This window comes from Chenopodium album, chromosome 20 (genome assembly GCF_948465745.1).
Source record: "Chenopodium album chromosome 20, dcCheAlbu1.1, whole genome shotgun sequence".
NCBI classification, from domain to species: Eukaryota; Viridiplantae; Streptophyta; class Magnoliopsida; order Caryophyllales; family Amaranthaceae; genus Chenopodium; species Chenopodium album.
In genome coordinates, this window is record NC_137853.1 from 36,511,660 (window position 1) to 36,526,639 (window position 14,980).

Consider the following 14,980-nt stretch of genomic DNA (forward strand, 5'->3'; position numbering starts at 1 on the left):
CACTATATATTTTTCAATCAAGCATATAAATTTGAATTATCTCCCCAAAAAACAAGTGAAATCTATTTTTTCTTACTTTTAAGTTTTAACCATTTATTTTCACCATCCCTCATCCTTGTCATAATTATTATTGTGCAAACCATAAAATATTAAGAACACTAGTTTTTTGCCCGAGCAAACACTCGGATATTCAAAAGAATTTTTTTTTAAATAAATAAATTATACGTAGTACTATCTATATTATCAAATTTATATAGATTAAATACATTAATGTAAAGTACTTATCTCTAATTTTAGTTTGTTGACATGTTATAAATTTGAAATTGAGTGAAAATCCTTTTTTTTATGTAAAAATCAAACAATACATAGATTAAAGGGATATATAATGCATTTTATAGATCAACGATTAAATTTATTTATTTATTTATCTAAGTTGTTTATTTTTTTAGGTTGTTTATTAGGTTGTATATTCTCTTTTTATTTATTTATTAGCTATCTTATTATTTTGAAAAAAAAAAAAAGGAAAAAAAGATTTATGGCGGGAAATTTTTTAATGTGAGTGTGACACATGTAATTTGGGGATAATGCTGGTGATTACTTTAGTATATAGTATTGATGTGAAATGTCAATTGTACATTTGTACTCTCTATTTATTTATTTATCTTTATTTTTTTGCTGGCATTAATTCCATATTTCCACCTAGCATTAAGCAAATCAAATCCAATCCAGAGATTTTGTAAAAGAATCCAAATTAATCAATCCAATTTACTCCCCAAATATCAAATTCCCCAAACTACCCCTCCAACCCAATATTTTACCTTGGGGAACAAGCACACACACGTACATCTAACGTCATTCACACAAGTCAAACCCCCAATAAACAAACGACACCGTTTCATCACAAACAACAGCTGAAAAATTACCCTAAATCCCTGTAAATTGAAGAAAAAATCAAGGGCAAAATTGGAATAAAAAGATTATATATATGGTTGAGAAAATGGCATGATGGTTTTTTTAATTGACTGCGAAAAGGCGAGCGAGAGGAGCAGAGCAGTTTCCGTTATCCATTCTCTTTCTTCACCATTTATATTTTTCTGTCAGATATTTTTATATTTTTCGTCGTCCAAAAAAATAAAATTCGGAAATTAGGGTTTTTGATTTCAATCAAATTCGAGGTTTATCTTCAACCATGGTGTCTGATTCAACCATCAATGCTTCGATTCCTAATGTTTCCAAGGATTTCGGCAAGAAAAAACGGGTAATTAATTATCTTATCTCTTTAATTTGATTTTATTTTGGGAAAATTTTGATTGCATGAAAATTGTTTGATTTTGGTCTGAAAATGGAGTTTGTGATTGTTCAGGCGAATAGGTCGGCGAAATTGAAGCAGTGTAAGCTTGATGCTCGCCGTGAACAGTGGCTTTCTCAAGGTACTGCATTGTTTTATTATTATAATTTTTTTTTTTTTAAAATCTTGGATTGGTTTTCGATTAGTGTTTGAAGTTTGATTGATTGGTGAAATTTGTGATGAATTTAATTTTAATAATAGTGAAGAACAAGAATTGCAAGGAGGAAGTGAATGTTCCTGTTGTTGATGTTGGTGGTGGTGGTGGTAAATTCAATGGGCCGGCGATTGAAACTCGGAAGAAGGCGGTGCAATGCTGTAAGGATTTAGAAGTGGATAATCCGGGAGTGGAGGAGATCAGCCACCACTTTAGTGACTCGGAATCGTCCCCGTCGAATAGTCCGACGAGTAGTATTTCTAGGGGAAATGATTCAGGGATTACTTATACTGGCAGCAGCAGTAGCAGCAGCTCCTCGAGCTTCAGCAGCGGCAGGGGATGCTTCTCAGGGAGTTTGACAGAAGAGGAGGATGGTGATGGTGGTGGTGGTTGTGAGGATGATGACTGTTTGGATGATTGGGAGGCTGTTGCAGATGCTTTGGTTGGTGCTCCTGATGCTAATCAGAGTCATAACTCTAATTCTAATCTTTCCCCTGGCCAAGAAACCGCGGTTGGGTTGAGTTTTGAAGGTCAGCTGCCTATCTGTGAGAATGTGGATGCTCAATTGGAGAAATCGAAGAGCGTTGGGGTTGGGATTTTGGGCAGGGGTAGCGAAAATTGCAAAGCTTGGAGACCGGATGATGCTTTCAGGCCTCAGAGTTTGCCCAATTTGGCTAAACAGCATAGTTTTCCGACTGGTGCTGAGAGGCTTCAAGGATTTGCAAACCCTTGGGTTCGTAACAATATGACTCCTCGTGTGCCTACATCGTGCCCTATATGCTGTGAGGATTTGGACTTGACGGACTCCAGTTTTCTCCCTTGCCCATGTGGGTTCCATTTGTGCCTTTTTTGTCACAAGAGGATTCTTGAGGAGGATGCGCGTTGTCCTGGATGCAGGAAGGAGTATGCTTCAGAACCAGTAGAGAAGGAGGCCAGTGTGTCCGGTGGTAGTCTAACAATTCGTTTGGCTCGCTCTTGTAGCATGTCGTCTTCAAGGGTTTAGGATATAAAGTTGTCGTACTTCTTTTGGGTCAGCTTATGTATGGTGGAATTCTCAGTTTTTACTTTGTGGTGTCTATCAGTGTTGTGTTGATCTAGCCTGATTCTAGTTCGTAGATGTGGGTATAAAAGCTTGTGGTTTTAAGCACCGAGTTATTGAGCTGGCTTGAATATAGAGAGTTTGGTCCTAATCTGTGTGGTGCTTTTGCTGATTGTAGAGGAATTGATGCTAGTATGTGAATAGATAAGTGGTACAGAAATTGAATACATTAAAGATCATTACAATCTTGTCTGTTCTCTATTTGTTTTTGTCTTTTATGTTAGCAGCAAACTATTTGATCCTTGGATTTGATACTAGCTATATACTATGGATACGTACTTTTGTTTCGTGCTGGAGATAATTTGGTTTCTGTTTCGCCACATTGAAAGAGAATTTGATAGAAGAAGCTGAGATCCTTCTTTACTGCCTAGTATGTATACTTCTTAATTTGCCTTTTTTTTTCCCTCTGTGGGTCCATTTTATGTTTGTTTATGGAGTCTTTTTCGACTCTTTTTCACACCATTTATTTTTCAGTTTCACGTACCCATAAATGTTATTTTCAAAATCTCGTCTTAGAAGCACAACTTATGTAGGAGGCTGTATGCTATACTGCTATTCTTAGTGAGAGCTGTTAATGCCCTCTGCTCGTTAGATACTGGTTTGACTCCACAATGAGGTTGTTGGCCATGTTGGGGATACCAAATTTGAGTGCCATGATCTGAAAGGCTGATGACTGACATTGGAACCTTCCTTTTCATTGTTTAAATACTACTCGTATTAAATAGTGGTTTGGCCTGCCGGTGGTTAAGACAACATCCCATAAATCTTCCATCTCTTAAATTAAAATTGCTCTAGGCCGAGCTTTTGTGCTTGGGACACCTTGGTTTATTATTTTACTTCCAACACAATTTTTTGGCTTAAATACTCATTTATGTGTTTATGCAACTTTCTCAGTTAGAATTTTAGAGAACTTAAATGGAACTTGCTGGGAATGTTTGTTCAGCTTGAAGGAAATTGCATGTTTTCATCTGTTTAGAAAAATTAAGAGCTCTTACAGATGGTTTGGTGCTATGGCTCATAAGACAGGAACAAGAAGTACTGATATAGCGAAAATTCCTTGCCTGTAACTAATGTGTATCACTGCTATGTTGTAAAGGACTAAAGTCTGTATCTTAAATTGAAATTTAATGGTTTTTGTGTGAGTGTGTGACATTCAGGATCTCTACAGTTTTGTACTGCATCTGATAGTGGCTTCTCATCAGTTGTGAAATAACTCGGAGTGCTGTTGAGCAGCATTAATTTAAAGGAAGGCAGAAGCACATCATAAAAGCTCAAGATGGTTCAATTCATAAGTCTGTGAATAGGTGCATTAAAAATTTGAAGGAATATGGAAAATTTGTGATCTGGATCCGATACAAATCTAATCACAAAAATCTGGATCAAACATCTTTTTTGGTTATTATGATGATTTGGTCTGAAATCTGATTATTCGAATATCAAATCAATTATTGGATAAAAATAATCCAGTTATCTGAATTTTCTGACTTTTTTTTTTACTTAGCCCTGGGTAGTATCTTGCTTGTTTCCGGCTCATTCTTGCTGAAGGTGGATCCAATTCTACTAAAGAAAATAAATCTTCTATGTGTTTCGTGAAATCAGTGTCCGCTGCTGCTGGAAGAAATCATTTTGGTGTCCTTAGTGTATTTATTGGCTATTATTGGTTATTGATTTAGGTTTTTAATATGCAACTATGCAAGGTCAAGGATGCTGATCATTATGTAGCGAGAGAGAATTTAATTGATGAATTTCAATGATGTATATAAGAATCATCCAGGATCTATAAGACAGGATCAATAATAAAGCATTCAGTCATTCCTCTGAGTTTGCTTACAAAAATAACCATGGAATTTGTTTGATTATTTTTGTTTGTTGGTTATTATTATTATTATTATTATTATTATTATTATTATTATTATTATTATTTTTTTTTTTTTTTTAATTTTTTTTTTCCCTCCGTCCCTTATTTTTGCACCATTTGACCCAAAAAGCTATGACTAAAAGTGGATCCATGGTGCAAAAAAAAGGGGACAGAGGGGGTACTATTTTGTTATTGTCATCATCATTGTTGTTACATATTTTCAAGTTCTTTTTAAGCTTGGCCTGTCTAGACTAGCCTAAAATCTCTGAATTGTCCTGTAGTTTGACTTCTTGTTTTGTTATGGGCCTAGAGGGCTTAGTTTTGGGTTCGTGGAATGTTGTTTCAGTTTTTATTGAACAGTTACTTTATGTTGTATGAATACCTTGACAGCATGACAGGTAATGCTGATGATCTTCAGTTATGGCAATGAACATTTTGTTTAAGGATCTAGTGATTGTTAGATTGAGGCTTGATTGCCTGAGGGTGTCAAACATGTAGTGTTCTTTCTATGCTTGGAAGAATGCCATCTTTTTCAAAAAGCTCATTGAAAAGATGATTTCCTGGTCACATTTTCCTGGATAATGAAGCCCTGAAGGTATAGTTTTATTTTTCTTAATTGTGATGTTGCTATGCATGATATACTATACCATAAAGTTATAGGCCTTATAGTCATGCTATTATTTCTTAGTGCATTTGTATCTTTTATTTCATGTTACTTTTAAGCTTGAGTAGTGAAATGTTATGGCCATATTGTACAGCAAATAGCTTTCAAATTAATTGTAATCATGTTTTGAAGTGATTGATGTCATAGGGCCTCTAATATCCTGGTTTTGCTGCTCTAATATTGTTTTTGATGTTTCTGCCAATTTCATTTTCTTGAAGCTTGAAGATCTATGTGGGGGCATCATATTTTAATTTGGGAACTATGGCATGTAATTAGGTTACTTTATCCAGGTAAGTTTCTTATTATGCAAGCCAAAATATTAGTGTAGAAAAATGTTATACAGAGTTGTAATGTTGGTGCATAATTTATTCTGAGAAGTTGTATTGTGGAGAATAATTTTGACTACTGTTTTTGCTTTGGAAAGAGTTGATGAATTGATCTTCTGTGATACTGACCATTTGTCTCCCATATGGAAGTGATATGGAGCTATGTATGGACTATGGTTTTGAAACCTATATTTTTTCAAGTAATTTGCTTGCTCACTTGTTTTGTAATCGTCTGACCATGTGATGTTCTTTCCTTTATTCCGTGTCAAAAGTTTTGAATCTTTTATCTAGTTCAAGAATGGACAGTTTGTACTTACATTAGCGCTGCTTCTGTTGTAGCCTTTTGGGTTTATTCGGAATTTTTGTTGTAATATTTCATATGTTCCTCTTACTAAAGTTGGACATGGGAAAGTGTCATTCTCCAGGTCTTTTTTTATTTTTATAAATTTAATTTGTTAAATTATATGCATGTTTTTTTTTTTTCAAATGAAATGTCAACTTATGTTAAGAGTCCTTTAACATTTGTATCCTGAACATTGTTGTGGTTAATTACCATTTCTTATTACCCCTACTTGCGCTCTATCTTGTTTCTGACCTGGGTGTAAAGAAATGCCTATCACCTTTCAATTACAGAGATTAGAATTTGGGAAGTGAAGATGTGAAGTCAATTGTTCTTTTACTGGTGATTTGCCTGCAGTGTATGGCCTTGTTTATTTCACAAATGTGGTCTTACGTAATTAACTAATTACATTACAAACTATGGTGATTGTACGAGTGATGTGCCATCTTAATTGTTTATCCATTTTGATTTCCGTTGTCAACCGTTTATTGATTAACAGATCTGGAATGTTGTGTATGATATAAGCTATTTGAAATGTTTTGTGCAATCATTCTCAATAATAAACACAAGACACAAACATGAATCCTGGGTTCTAAGTCTTTACTGTTGTGGTTACACAATGGACATAGTTTATGTTGAGAAATTTTATGTCATGAGATCTTAGAATCAGGTGTTAATCACTTGTAGCTTTTAGTCTGTGTCATTTGGGAATGGCTTATGACAGTGTTATCATATTGCCTGGAGAGAAGAGACTCCCAGTTTAGTTGTGATGCCTTGTTTTGGATGTCAGTTTTTTTTTTAAGTTACAGAGTTTGTATGGGCTGTATGGCAATAGAATTGATGACAGAAATAAAAGCAGAGAGGGCAGAGGCTATGGCAACCTCCCTCTGGCAAATGTAAAGCTAATAACTGAGGCTAGCAACTTAGTGATAATCATTGTGTGTACGCCTGGTACTTTTGCCTTGGGCTATTTGTTTCTATACCAACCTTCTAGATGCTGACAGCTCACCTTTGAGCCTCCCTTTTGTGACTGAGTGTGCACCTATATCTGATTGCTTGTGCTGTCTTTTGAAGGTTATGATTGTTTCAGGCTTTCAACGATGATTGAGATCAAGTAATGCCTGCTTAGGTTCTGTTTTGTTTAGTAATTGAAGTAGTTTTTCGGATGTGCTGATATTTGTTCAATATCTTTTTGAATGAAAGCTAAATACTTGCTGTTAAGTTGGATAATTTGATGCTTAGTTTTGTTTTTAATCTTTTGATAACCTGAAAGGGGAAATTGGACACAGTATTTTTTTTTTTTTAAAAAAAAATGAAAAATTATGTTGTCCAATAGCTTTTAAATGAAGGCTATATAGTTCTCTTAAGTTGGGTAAGGAAGCCTACCAACGCCTGAAGATCAGGCTAGGCTTTGGCATGGGAAGGGAGCTATAGACCCCTTTTAACTTTCAACATTATTATGCCAACGATTTGCCTTATCTTGGATTTTAGCCAATAAAAATTTTTAGTTGGGTGCTGCTGTAGATGAAAGATTTTCTGAGAGCCAGAACAAATTTGCTATATACTGTAATTTATAGTTGGTATTTTGAGAAGTTAGTAATTGAAGTGTAACCCTTCAGCTAGCATGTCAAACCAAAGATGCATTATCACATTGTTTATCTAAATTCTAATTATGCCCTACCTTTTGTTTTTCCAGATTCTAAACGCAGCTCTCTAGCTATTGTTATAGGTGCTATGTATCTGTTTAAATTATCTCATCTGTTATTTTCTGAATTTAAACACACGGTTATCTAGTTGTTGGTGTCAGGTGCTTTGTGTCACTTAACAATGATGCCATTTTCTGTATTTCAGAATCTGAACCCACAATTATCTATTTATTGGTAGAGTGCTATGCATCTCTCCAGTGCCACAGCTGTTGTCTGTTTACAGGGGAATTTCGAAAAAAAAAGAAAAACATTTTTTTCCTAAACATGTAAATTGTATTCTTGCAAATTGCTGATTCCGATAGAGACTGGAGTATATATATTATTATTATACTTGAAATAGATCCTTGATGCAAGATACTGATCTATGTTGGATAGGGAGCCTCTTCCACCACTGGACAAAGGAGGATTCATTTAAGAATACGTCTTTGCCCAGCAGCTCATTCTGGGCCCATAATGCTACATTTCTTTCAAGATGGAGAACTCTCTCCTTGACATTTTCAAAGAGCTGTGTGTTGCGAGTACTAATGCAAAGCTCCTCAACCTCAGCCCAGAAGCAGGATTCTGGCACTGGTTCAGCCTTCAATTTCTCCACATGTTCACGCCATTTTTGTATGTATCTGTAACGTGATGGTCTACCTTTGTCCATGTATGATCCAGTGTCCTCATTCTTTAAATGGCGGTAGTAGTTGGCTATATCCAAGGGTTCAACAAGGCGCCTGTACCTAGTACCAATCTCAATCCACTCTTTATGCCCCTCAAATTCATCAGGTAACTCATTTCTTTTCAACATCTCAATTATCTCATCCCATATGCCTGCTAATTCCAATCTCCTGATGTTGTTGTGGAAGTCTTCAGTGTGCTTTTGCATCTTAAAGGCGTCATAGTATCCTATTTTCCGAACCTCACTATTGGCTTGATATCTTTCAAGCATATCCAGCACATCTCTGATTTTGTTCTTGTTGCTGCTGATCTTGATTTGGTTTCTAACTTTCTGTTTTTCTAGCTCTCCTGCAGCTCGAAGACACAGTCTGGCTCTTGCACTCTGGAATAACAATCAGCTTATTATCAACATTTTATATTGGAGGATTATAATTTTGAAGTGAGAAGAAAGGTTAGGTTAGAACTCACCAAGCCTAGATCATTCAAAGCACCACAGACATTGAAATTTTCACCTTCTCCCATGTTTTCTGTCGATAAAGGCAGATCTTCTAGATGCTCCAAGTAAGCTACACGGCGCATTGCCATGCTCTCAAGTAATTCATGCTCATAGATTAAATGCTCTTTCAGGCTTCTCTGGGCTACCTCATTCCACTCTGATTCAGAGCCTAGCTGAAGGCAGTAAAACAAGCTTTGGTGAATGGCATCAGAGTTTTTTATGGTGACAAATTTTCCATTCCCAATGCAGAAGACGTAGGTCCCAAAGGGTCTGTAAGGGCTAAGCTCAATGAAATTGGTCACATTTTCCAGTAACAAGTTTGTACACCCCATGAATTTGCAGGCTGCACGACTGGTCACTAATGAGACGTTTCTCATCACTGTCAGAATGAACGTTGAAGCTTCTGCTGTTCTTCCTACAGAATCACTTGCGAAAAAGGGAGATTTTGGATTGTAGTAATGAAGAATCGTCTGCAATTCTTTCTCTATAGAGGGAAGAGGAGTGAGGGAAATTCTAGGGATGATATCATATCTCATGATTAAGTGTGTGAAATATTGACTCCAATGTTCTCGTTTCACAGCATGGGTTAATACTCTGTCACCCACAAGTGGTGATCCAAAGGTTATACAGCGGGGCGGGCCGTGGTTGTTGCGTCTCTGGTTCCAGGATTCCAAGAACCAAAGAGTTGCAAAGATAGCTGTTGCTGAACCTGAGGAATGTCCTGTAAACACTATCTGCTTCTCTGTTGCGGCTTTTTCCACCTGAGAATCTGAATTCTGTAAGCTAAATGTTCTAGTTTTTGAGTAGAATGTATACATATTTTTTTCATGATTATACAAGCAATTTTCATAAAATCATACCTCAGTCTTGAATGATGTTTTTGCCAACAGCGCTTCAAATCTTTGAAGATATGCTTGGTTTACTGTCGCGGCTTCGTTGCTGCCAATAGTTTTAAGAGATGGGAAGTGATTAAGGTTGATCTTTGCCTCTCCAAAAGGCTTATGTGTAAACCAGTCACCCAAATCCCAAGTTCCTGTGAACCCAAAGATCACTTCTGATAACGAGCTCCTAGATATTTCACATATATACGGCTTACCAGTTGGTGACTTGTGAGCTTTTATGGCTACAGCGCAAGCTCGACCAATTAACTCTTCACTTAATCCTACACTCTCTCCTGCCATACCTATACTTGAAGCTCTTTTTTTTTACATGAAGAGAGCAGAAATAGGCTGTTCTGATTATTGCTGATGGTAATGGCCAAATGTTATGTTTGGGAGTATTCAGGTAGGCTAGCAGTGGGATAATAATTACTGAAATGCCCTCTTGTAAGATTAATATAGGCCGATGTATGATGCAGCTCAGAAGGGCATATTTGTCATCCTACTTGCATTGACTTGAAAGGTAAAATTGTGCTATTTCTATGGTCATAAACAAAATGATTGTAAGATTTTTTTCGTGGAATATTCATCCCTGCTTCCCACTTACGTGCTTGACTTGGACTTTAAAAGATCATGTCTTTGTCAAGCTAGCCACCTTAATCAAGATTATATTGGATTATACTCATCATAGTTAATTGTCATTATATTATGTAATACTTTAATTTAATAAATTAATAATAATAATAATAATAACGTGATATTAGGAAGATGCAAGGCTAGATTATCTGTAGCATAACTTGCATTTTAATAAATCATAACTAGTATTAAAACAAATGTGGTATGCTACATAGCTACCTGTCAGTACATTTAACATAGTTACCCAAAACTTTATCTATGATTAATCTTAAACGCAGCAGGATCTTGTTTTGTATACTCTGCTACCAGCTGCGAGAACGAGGACAACTTGTTTTGAAGCAACCTCTTAGGGGAATCATATTCCTCAATGATCCCTACAAAAAGGATTGAAATTATGATACAATAAATAACATATAGAGGTTGGTAGTGTGGAGTACATTCTAAGAAAAACAGAGCAATGGAGTTTACCGCGGCTAAGAAGCAAGACCATATCGCTGTCAAGAACAGAAGTGATGCGATGAGCAATTGTAACGACTGTACAATCAGAAAAGTAACGTTTAAGAGTTTGTTGTATACGATTATCAGTGCCTGTGTCAACCGAGGCAGTGGCTTCATCAAGCACCAAAACCTTGCTTTTCTTGAGTAGTACTCGCCCAAGGCAGATTAATTGCCTCTGACCCATGCTCCAATTTTCTCCGTTCTCATCAACTGCATTCATTTTATCTATTCATATAAATCATTTCAAAATAAATAATCAACCAACATATAACAAGTTATACAAACCATTAGCATCCAACTTCCTTTCCATCTTTCCAACTTCATCTCCAAGCTGACATTTATCCAAAGCCTGTAAGTACGGAGTATTAAATTCATTCGAGTTAGGATAGGTGGTTTACCTTCCAAAGTTAATGTGGTAGGATTATGAATTCTATCATAGAAAGCAAAGGAAATACTAACTAGAAAAAAAAACCAACCTCCCAAATTTGTTTATCTGTGTATTGTTCGAGTGGATCCAAATTACTTCGTATTGTTCCCTGAAACATGGTAGGATCCTGAGGAATGATGCTCAGTCTTGACCTCAGATCTTGGAGTCCAATAGTTGAGATATCAATACCATCAATTACAATACAACCAGTTGTAGGTTCAACTATCCGAAAAAGTGCTTGTATCAGAGTTGATTTACCACTTCCTGTTCTTCCTACAATACCGGTTTTTGAACCTCCTGGAAAAGTGCATGTCACACCATGTAGCACTAGTGGCAGATGTGGAGCATACCGGACCTGCAAATTATAGATATCGATGTTCCCATGTGATGGCCAAGAACAATCTGGCCGATTTTCTTGTATGATAAGAGGAGCCTCACTAGGAACGTTCGTGTACTGAAGAATTCTCTCCACTGATATCATCTTGTTCTCCCAATGGCATAAACAACTTACTAGCGTAGACAGCTTACCGTTGAGGGTGAGTCCATATGTCACAGCTAATCCTGCGATTGCTGTACAAGAAGATAAGACTTGCAGTTTTAGATTTGCCCATTACAAAGATATACGCCGAAAAAGAGCAAGATACAATACTAATACATACCAGGATCTATGCTCTCTCTGAAGTACATAGAGAGAACTAAAAGGGAGGCAAATGTAATACAAGAGAATGCATCCAGCCGCAACATTAGCCATTTCATTGCAGCAGCAAGATGGAATTCAGGTCGAGAATATGCATCAACAATTTTCATATATGTTGGCTGGAATCTTGACTGTTGATCAAAGCTCCTAATAGTTGTGATTCCCGAATTAGTTTCAGCAAAATATTGAATAACTGGAGCTTCGCATACTGGACTCAACCGTGATAATTCTCTTGATGCACACATATAATATTGCTGCATATGATAGATGATCAGTGTTTCATAATATGAACTAGAACAGTGTAAACATTCTATAGGCTCGGAAGTAAATAGGGACCTTATAAATAAGTAATGTTTAAACAAGCAAAATCCAAAATGGTAGCTATGTACTGATCTTGATTTATCTTACTTTTATTTTAACCATAGACAATTTCTCGGTTAGTTAATCTATGTTCTAACAATGAAACAAGAAGTATACTTGTAAAGTTACAGTCTTACCTGATACCATATGGAGGTGAAAATCAAGGGGATGAATATGATCAAAACTTCCCAGGCAACTGTAGACATCACAGCAATAATTCCCAGAAGTTGGATGGAAAGGGATATAAGCCTCTCAAGTAAGGATGGAATTCGAGTCTCCACAGCACTTTGATCAGTCGAACACTATATGGGAGGAAGTGGATTGAACTAGTCAGTACAGGAAGATTGAGCCAAGTCACTATTGTGATATAAGCTCTACAAAATATTCATTTCACCTCAAATACCCATGACATGTACTCGACACTCTGATAAGGCCAGATATGGGCACTTTGACACTCTATTTTCAAGTTCAACACTTGGACACATCAACATCTAGCATGGTTACTCTAGTCCTAGTAACATCGGATGTTATATATAAGTACTCTGTATTAAGTAAATTGTTAAAGATATTATACAAGGAATGATCACTTACTCGGTTGAGAATTCTTCCAGCAGGTGTAGCATCGAAAAAGGACATAGGAGCATGAAAAATGGCTTCAAGCATTTTTTTGAAAAGTATGGTTGCAGTTTTATATCCTGTGGCTACAACAAGCGATTATACTGCAAGGGTGCAGAAACATATGCCAATTGCCAAAGATGCATAAACAATCAGTAGAGTAGATCCACTAAAAACAGGTTCAACATCCTTTGATGATGGAGTTGCCCATGCCCACCAATAATTGCTCCCTATTTGAAGAATTTGTAAGACAATTGAGGCCAGAATTACAAGAATCACCAGAGCTCCCCCATATGCAATTGTGATGTAGTTCCAATAGACAGAAAACTCGACTCTACCCCTCTCTCGTTCTTCTTCTTTTACAAGCTGTTCTGCAGGTGCAGAACCAGCTGCTCCCCCCTCATCATCTACCTCACCATTCACATTTTCGTTACTTATGATACTCTTCTTATTGTCTGCAGAAGTAGATACAGCCTTGTTGGAATCAGGTATCGACGACAGAGCAGTATATTGTGCACCTACAAGTTGAAAAAATTCGGACCCTGGAACAAGAATGTCATCATACTTTCCAGCTTGTACAATCCTTCCATTTTTCATGACCTTACAAAAAATTTGAGGTAGTCACAAGTTTAACAAAAGGTTAGATGACTTAATGATCCCAAATTGAAGAAAAGCAGACTATGTTACTGAGCTCACCACAACTAGATCAGCAGCGTTCAAGAACTCGATTTGATGAGTAACATAAATGACAGTTTTCCTGCTCAGAAGACCAAGCAAAACTTCCTGCAATCCAAAATCAACAAGCAGTATTACCAAATCAGAATTTTAAAAAGTTTTTTTTATTTTTCTAATACAGTACAAGGTAATGGTAAAAAGATTAAACCTTGAATAAATGAGAACCAGTATGAGCGTCAACAGCACTAAAAGGATCATCAAATAGATAGATATCCACATCATGGTAGAGAGCACGAGCAATTTGTATTCTTTGCTTCTGTCCACCACTTAAGTTAATTCCTCTCTCACCAACAACAGTCCGATCACCAAATGAAAGACCTTCTAGGTCCTTCTTAAGACAACAAGCTTCGAGTACTTGATCATATCTTTGTTGGTCCATATCCTTACCAAACAATATGTTCTCTTGAACCGTACCACTCTGTATCCAAGGTGATTGAGCAACATAAGCCTTTGTCCCACACAACTTGACCGCCCCTGAGATTTTAGGCATTTCACCCAGAATGCAAGAAAGTAAGCTCGATTTGCCTGAACCAACAGTACCACATATACCAACCTTCATACCATGAGACACTTTTATGTTTATATCTTTTAATGTTGCCTTAGTATTAGACGAAGACATATTATCATAAGTGAAGTATCCATCAATAATCTCAACTGCTGTATCAGAACAGCCCAACGGCAGGTTCTCTAAAGCATCATCTTGGAGCTCATCTAGGGAAAGAAAAGAAGCAATTCTCCCTTTTGATATGTATATCCCTTTTGATTTAAATTTTAAAATTTATGGAGTATAATGATACAAACAGTTTTATGTAAGATATATATATCCCTTTTGATTTAAAATATTTTGACGTAAGATACCATTGATTTTTGTAAAAGCGCAATAATATATCAATGTTATTCGAATTCATTGGAAGCACACTATTTATAAGAGTTTTCTTGTACTTTTTATAAAGTAGGGAAGTATGATAGTGTGCTTTCAATTTTACCCTTCAAAATGTTTATTTACACATTTATCCTTAATTACTCTAATGAATAGTATGCTTTCAATTTTATCCTTCAAAATATTTAGTTACACATTTAGGGCTTGTTCATATTTACTGAATTGAGCTGAATGAACTGAACTGAACTAATTGGAGCTGAACTGAACTGAACTGATTGGAACTGAACTGAACTGAATTGAATTGAGCTGAAATGAATATTTTATGTGAGAGGGAAATTAAGAGCTGAACTGAACTGAAATTAAGTAAATGTGAACAGGCCCTTATTCTCAATAACTACTTAAAAAAAAAAAAAGTGTTCAAGCAATTGATACTCCAGAGCGGCTAAGCATTACAAGATCAGATGACAATGTATAATGTTCTTAATTTTACAGTAGACGAAGAGATCAGATGGTGCAAATTATTGAGTACAATAAAGATAATATTGAGTACAATAAAGATAATAAAGGTAATAATTAAGCTCCAATAAAGATGTTGACTGCTAA

At 36.1% G+C, this 14,980-nt stretch overlaps 2 protein-coding genes and 1 pseudogene across 3 annotated transcripts; 1 reads left to right on the forward strand and 2 right to left on the reverse strand.

The window, feature by feature from the left end:
• Positions 1 to 1,033: 1,033 nt before the first annotated feature.
• On the forward strand, positions 1,034 to 2,842 carry LOC145597356 (uncharacterized). The gene is made up of 3 exons (XM_081653511.1): positions 1,034 to 1,258; positions 1,364 to 1,430; positions 1,550 to 2,842. Exons 1-3 carry the CDS (start codon positions 1,190 to 1,192, stop codon positions 2,503 to 2,505), a joined length of 1,092 nt encoding a protein of 363 aa, XP_081509637.1. The 5' UTR covers positions 1,034 to 1,189; the 3' UTR covers positions 2,506 to 2,842.
• A 4,792-nt stretch (positions 2,843 to 7,634) lies between these two features.
• On the reverse strand, positions 7,635 to 9,966 carry LOC145597353 (protein EDS1L-like). Its single transcript, XM_081653507.1, has 3 exons — positions 9,512 to 9,966; positions 8,624 to 9,412; positions 7,635 to 8,537 (listed from the first exon to the last, which is right to left on the reverse strand). The coding sequence occupies exons 1-3, from the start codon at positions 9,830 to 9,832 to the stop codon at positions 7,821 to 7,823; spliced, it is 1,827 nt and encodes a 608-aa protein (XP_081509633.1). The 5' UTR covers positions 9,833 to 9,966; the 3' UTR covers positions 7,635 to 7,820.
• A 323-nt stretch (positions 9,967 to 10,289) lies between these two features.
• Positions 10,290 to 14,131, reverse strand: LOC145597351 (ABC transporter C family member 3-like; annotated as a pseudogene). Its single transcript, XR_014103339.1, has 9 exons — positions 13,646 to 14,131; positions 13,459 to 13,545; positions 12,739 to 13,362; positions 12,285 to 12,449; positions 11,750 to 12,041; positions 11,140 to 11,660; positions 10,949 to 11,012; positions 10,634 to 10,873; positions 10,290 to 10,539 (listed from the first exon to the last, which is right to left on the reverse strand). The product of XR_014103339.1 is annotated as an ABC transporter C family member 3-like (transcript).
• Positions 14,132 to 14,980: the final 849 nt, after the last annotated feature.

Coding starts and splice junctions, on each gene's coding strand:
- LOC145597353 (XM_081653507.1), bottom strand. CDS start 9,832: ATGGCAGGAGAGAGTGTAGGATTAAGTGAAGAGTTAATTGGTCGAGCT. Junction 9,413..9,511: donor AAACATCATTCAAGACTGAG/GTATGATTTTAT, acceptor TCAGATTCTCAG/GTGGAAAAAGCCGCAACAGA. Junction 8,538..8,623: donor CTTTGAATGATCTAGGCTTG/GTGAGTTCTAAC, acceptor TTGTTATTCCAG/AGTGCAAGAGCCAGACTGTG.
- LOC145597356 (XM_081653511.1), top strand. CDS start 1,190: ATGGTGTCTGATTCAACCATCAATGCTTCGATTCCTAATGTTTCCAAG. Junction 1,259..1,363: donor ATTTCGGCAAGAAAAAACGG/GTAATTAATTAT, acceptor GTGATTGTTCAG/GCGAATAGGTCGGCGAAATT. Junction 1,431..1,549: donor TGAACAGTGGCTTTCTCAAG/GTACTGCATTGT, acceptor TTTTAATAATAG/TGAAGAACAAGAATTGCAAG.